The sequence below is a fragment of the Chinchilla lanigera genome, unplaced genomic scaffold (assembly GCF_000276665.1).
Source record: "Chinchilla lanigera isolate Chin_1 unplaced genomic scaffold, ChiLan1.0 scaffold00027, whole genome shotgun sequence".
In the NCBI taxonomy this organism is placed as follows: Eukaryota; Metazoa; Chordata; class Mammalia; order Rodentia; family Chinchillidae; genus Chinchilla; species Chinchilla lanigera.
The window spans coordinates 20,928,900-20,934,193 of NW_004955428.1; the positions used below are offsets into that span (position 1 = coordinate 20,928,900).

General features: G+C 33.2%; 1 protein-coding gene across 1 annotated transcript; it reads left to right on the forward strand.

Annotated features, from left to right (window-relative positions):
• The first annotated feature begins 1,612 nt into the window (after positions 1-1,612).
• Positions 1,613-5,051, forward strand: Fabp2 (fatty acid binding protein 2, intestinal). The gene is made up of 4 exons (XM_005386793.2): positions 1,613-1,686; positions 3,045-3,217; positions 4,216-4,323; positions 4,719-5,051. The coding sequence occupies exons 1-4, from the start codon at positions 1,620-1,622 to the stop codon at positions 4,767-4,769; spliced, it is 399 nt and encodes a 132-aa protein (XP_005386850.1). The 5' UTR covers positions 1,613-1,619; the 3' UTR covers positions 4,770-5,051.
• Positions 5,052-5,294: the final 243 nt, after the last annotated feature.

Sequence of the window (5,294 nt, forward strand, 5' to 3'; positions counted from 1 at the left end):
TGGACTTTTTCAAACCCCTCAGATACATTTTTTTCTGACTGTGAATGAAGTCTTGGCCAGCTTTTATAGCTTATCTGCTAAAGCTTAGTCAATGAGATGTTCTCTGGTCACACTCAGTCACAATAGCAGCCTCCTTTCAGGAAGTAACCTTTTAAGACTAGTTAATAAGCAAGACTGTGTGCTTCACACTAACATTTTCCCTCCCTCCCCCGGCTGAGGCCTGCTCTAGTCTAGAAGTCTGTAGTGGAGGGAGAGATACAGTGATCCTCTCTTTTTACCTTTCAGCCACCTTCCACATCTCCACCCTCAATATGAAGTGAACTGGGGCTTCAAATGCTACCCAGTTTGGAGAGGGAGAAAAAAACAAAGGAATGGTTCAATTAATGGCACAGCTAACATACGGCTTTTGGGCTCCCCGCACATCGCAGATGTTATATGAGAGTTTTTATGTTATCCAGCTACATTTCTACCTTTTGAATTCATACTCAATAACCTGTCACCATTCAAAACTGAAAGAAAATCCTCGGAAGTACCTATTGTGTCATGCACTCTGCCAGGGATTAGGATATTTATACAAGCTGCCGGCAAGCCTAAGTGCAATGCAAAAGTACCTGTTAGAAAATTTTCAGACAAGCCCCACGTGTCTTCCATCATATGTGGAGGCCACAGCAATTGAGCTGAATGTAGAATAACTAAAGGCTGGGGAGGAGAGAGTGGGTGGTAGATAAAGCAAGGCTGGATTTGATTAAGCATGTTGTATGGATATCACACTGAACCTACTAATATATACAGTTAATGTAGGTTAGTCAAAAATATAAAATTAAAAAGAATGAAAGTACTAATAGGTAAATATTATAAACATTATGTTCAGTGAAAGAATTCAAACATAAAAGGCTACCTACTATATTATTCTCTTTGTATGAAATATGCAGAATACATATATCCATAGGGACAGAAATGAAAAGTCACTGCTTCATTTTTGTGGCGTTTCTTTTGGAATGATGAACCATTCGGGAGTAAGACAGCTGTGACAGTTGTATAATACTGTGAATAAATGTAAAAGCATATGTTGGGCTGGGGATGCCGAATCTCACGTTAACTTTATCTAAGAAAAATAATTTAGAAAATAAATGAAAATAAAATTTCAGTCTCAATAATCATATCAAATTTAGCCTTTCAACTGTATTTATCATAAAGTCTAACTTTCCAAGGCAATTGATAACCATAAAAAAGAGATAGGTCATGACAATCTCATTCCCAGATGTTATTTGATATATGCTGAAAATTATAGTAGCTCCAATTTGGTGTACACTTTGAACTTATAGGAAGAAAAACTATCTTCAGATAGTTCTAATTCTTGAAGTAAATATATCCACAAACTGTAGTTTAAGACAGAGTAGATATGCTTCTCAAGTTTTAGTTCAGTTGAATTTCAGAAGGTATAAAAGTTATGCAAAGAGAAACTAAAGTAATTTAGCATGGAGGGGTTTGGTGATCTCTTGAACTTTGAACTTCCACATCACAGTATGAAATAGGTTCTAAGATAAGAAGTAGAATAAATTCCCTCCCAGAATCAGGACTGCAGTGCTCCTTTCCTTGAGCCCGCCTCAACTGCAATCATGACATTTAATGGTAGTTGGAAAGTGGACCGAAGTGAGAACTATGACAAGTTCATGGAAAAAATGGGTAAGGATTTCATTTTCTCTTTCAGACATTTTTCTGACTTAGGGAATGTAATTTCTCATAAACTTATTTTGGCTCAAGGAATTTTCTGGCTTCTGATGTAGTGAGGCTCCAGAAGCATGAGGGGAATCCCTTTTTGCATTAGCTAGAATACATTATCTGACAGGGAAGGAAAGATTCTGTGAGTACCATCCTCTTAAACACACACACAAATCTAAATGTATTTCTTTCACTCTTTAGCTGTGGATTATACCCCTATCATTGAAAACTGATGTTTTTATTTTATTTGCTCAGAGTAAGAACATGGCAGAGTAATGATAATTTCCAGATTCTAACCTGTAGAATTCCAGGAGATAGAAAAGCAAGAATCATAAAATAAAGTAATGAAAAGGTATTCTATACAGATTCACTGCTTTATACAGATTACATTTAATTCTATTTCCCCATGACTTATAAAAGTTTAGGAATAAACTCTAGAAGCTATATATTTTCTTTGGGGAGTTTAACTGTTTTATGAGTTTATAACAATACTCTGGCAGCCTATACACAGTACAAGGACAAACAAATTAGTGTCATTCTTCCTAAATAAAACTCTGCATCAATTTAATCTTACAGTTTAAGGATCCCAAGGTTAAATTCATGGAATTTGTACATTCATATACAAGTGAATTTGACCATAAAATATATTTTCCTATTTTTTGTGTCAGCCAGAGATGCCACAAAGAGCAGAGAGAATCATGAAGTTCAAAATTTAAAAGCAGGGCTAGAGCTATAGCTCACAATGCAATACCTACCTAGCATGTGCAAGGCCCTGGATTCAATCTTCAGCACTGAAAAGACAGGTTTTTGTTTTGTTTTGTTTTGTTTTGTTGTACTGGGAATCGAACTCATGACCTTGTGCTTGCCAGGCAGGTACTTGTGCCACTGAGCTGTATCCCCGGCATGGAAAAATAAAGAACAACTTTAAAGTAATTATGGAATGCGAGGTGATGTTTTAAAAATTTAAAGTTGTGTTTCTTTATAAATATATGAATATATCTTATGATATTCCTGGAATTTGATTTATGTAATACTGAAAGTTTATTAATCTTATTCAAAACATTCAGCTCTGAGGTCCTACAATTCTGTGCTTAATTTAACTTTTCTTATGCTTGGAAAAAGCACTTGAACCTCTTGAACTGACTGAGCTTGAACTTTTTCTACAAAAATACTATTAATGCTGTTGTGCCTCGGTGATGCCTTCAGGGCTTTTCTTTTTCCCACCCTCAAAATAAAAATAAATAAATAAAACAGAACTTAGGAAAACCAACATTTGCTAGGGCATTTTGATTTTATTTTCTCCAATTTCTTTCCTTTTGCAGGCATTAACATGGTGAAAAGGAAGCTTGCAGCTCATGACAATTTGAAACTGACAATCACACAAGAAGGAAATAAATTCACAGTCAAAGAATCAAGCACTTTTCGAAGTATTGAAATTGTTTTTGAACTTGGCGTCACCTTTAAGTACAGCTTAGCAGATGGAACTGAACTCACTGTATGAAGTTTTGCTTTGTTTTTTGATAAGCAATGCATTCTTAACTTTTCTGTCCAATAGTAAAATAATCTCTGCTTTACCTCATTGGGTGGTTTGATTAATGTATGTCTTCTTCATCTATTGAAGGAGCTGGCAAAGTCTGCGCACATTTTATATTGCCAGGATTTTGAAATAAAATATTTTATTCTTCACACATACTTGCAAAGAATCTGGATTAAAAACATAGGAGTTGTGGGCCGGGGATATAGCTCAGCACCACAAGCGCCTGCCTGGCAAGTGCAAGGTCTTGAGTTCGATTCCCGGTACCCACAAAAAAAAAAAAAAAATAGGAGTTGAAAAATATTCTTCGAATGATTACATATAGAGCTATTTGTCAAGAAATTCAAAGCTTATCGTTTTCAACTTTACATACTTAGCAGGGACAAAGGCTTGTAGAGTTACATAATTTAAACATAATAGCTATTGAATAAATGTATTAAAATAATAAAATAATTTAATAAATGTGTAACCAAATGGAAATATCTAATACTACACTGTAATTCATTGAGAATGTACCCTTTCATGTTTAAGGTAAAAGAGCTTTTAGGAACTCATCATTTTCAATCAATTTCTAAAACTTTTCTTAACCTCAGAGTTTTTCTACTTCTACATGTTTGCAATGACAATTTAACCATTTAATGTTTTATCAATTGTGTCATTCACTGCCTTCAGCATACAAAAATTCTGAATGGAGGTAAGCATAACGGTTAATGACACATATACTCTAGAGTCCAATAGCATATGTTCAGTCCCAGCTGTGTGACTTTGGAGAATGACTCTGTGTACAGTTTCCTCAGCTGTGAGGTGGAGATAGTAGTATGCATTTTGCAGAGTTTCTATGAATGCTAAATGAACAAGTAGTTCTACAGAACTCAAAACAGTGCCTGACACTTGTAAGACCCTAATAAATGCCCTATTGTTAGTTATCATTATTATTTTTTTTTATCATTATTATTTAGGGGAGCTGGAACCTTGAAGGAGATAAACTCATTGGAAAATTCACACGGGTAGACAATGGAAAGGAATTGATTACTCTCCGAGAAATTATAAGTAACGAACTAGTCCAGGTGAGTTATACAAAAAGATTTATAACCTTTTCCAAAGACAAAAAATGATTATATAACAATAAATTGGAGTTATGTCTTTAATAAATAGATTTACTTCTTTTCTTATAAATCAAAAATTTTAAAGTAGAGATATTTTCTGATTGTCTACTAAAAATATCTACATATCTATAGATTTTTTTATAACTAATGCATCAATGCCTATTTTAATTGCAAATGTGAGTAATAACTACAGCCAAAGTATGTTTTATTAGGTGGATCCTATATCTGCATAAAATATTGCAATCAAGTACAAGAAAAATTATATGCACTCATTCAATGCTATGAAATACTAATTATTTTTCCTAATTTAGTCTTATTTCTTAATGGTAAATTCTTTTATGTTTAACACCTTTTAGACTTACACATATGAAGGAGTTGAAGCCAAAAGGATCTTTAAAAAGGAATAAGCATGATTCTTGGAGCACAGCCCAAAACATAAACTGGATGGAAGATCAATATTGCACAAAAACTGTTTTTCGCCGCACTTCAAGTATAAGGTTATTGACCAATTAGTCTTTTTATAGACATTGGTATATTTCCAGTCTTGCCAAAGCAAAAGAAGTAAAAGATAATTAGGATTTAATCTGTTTTATATTCTGTAAAATATACATTTACTGGTGTTTGAAAAGAATTTGAAACTTTTTTTAAAACAAAAAAAATAAAGATTGTTCCCACATTGACTTATAAGTAGCCTCTCCTTAAAAAAATAACTATGTGACATATGATTTGATAGGATGTTTTCATTTTTGTTTCTACATTTAGTAAATTAAAAATATAGGCTAACGGGTATCTTTAAAATTTTGTACTCATTATGAATAATTTCCTTGGAAACATTTATTATTATAAAATTAACATATACTACATCAGAAAATTTAGAAATAAGAAAAGCAAATATAAAACAAATATTTCCATAAACCGCTAATCTAGAAAAA

What these genes read in the sequence shown, in the direction of transcription:
- Fabp2 (XM_005386793.2), top strand. Translation starts at nt 1,620, where the DNA reads ATGACATTTAATGGTAGTTGGAAAGTGGACCGAAGTGAGAACTATGAC. An exon ending in CAAGTTCATGGAAAAAATGG is followed by an intron (nt 1,687 to 3,044) that starts GTAAGGATTTCA and finishes TTCCTTTTGCAG; the next exon opens with GCATTAACATGGTGAAAAGG. An exon ending in TAAGTAACGAACTAGTCCAG is followed by an intron (nt 4,324 to 4,718) that starts GTGAGTTATACA and finishes AACACCTTTTAG; the next exon opens with ACTTACACATATGAAGGAGT.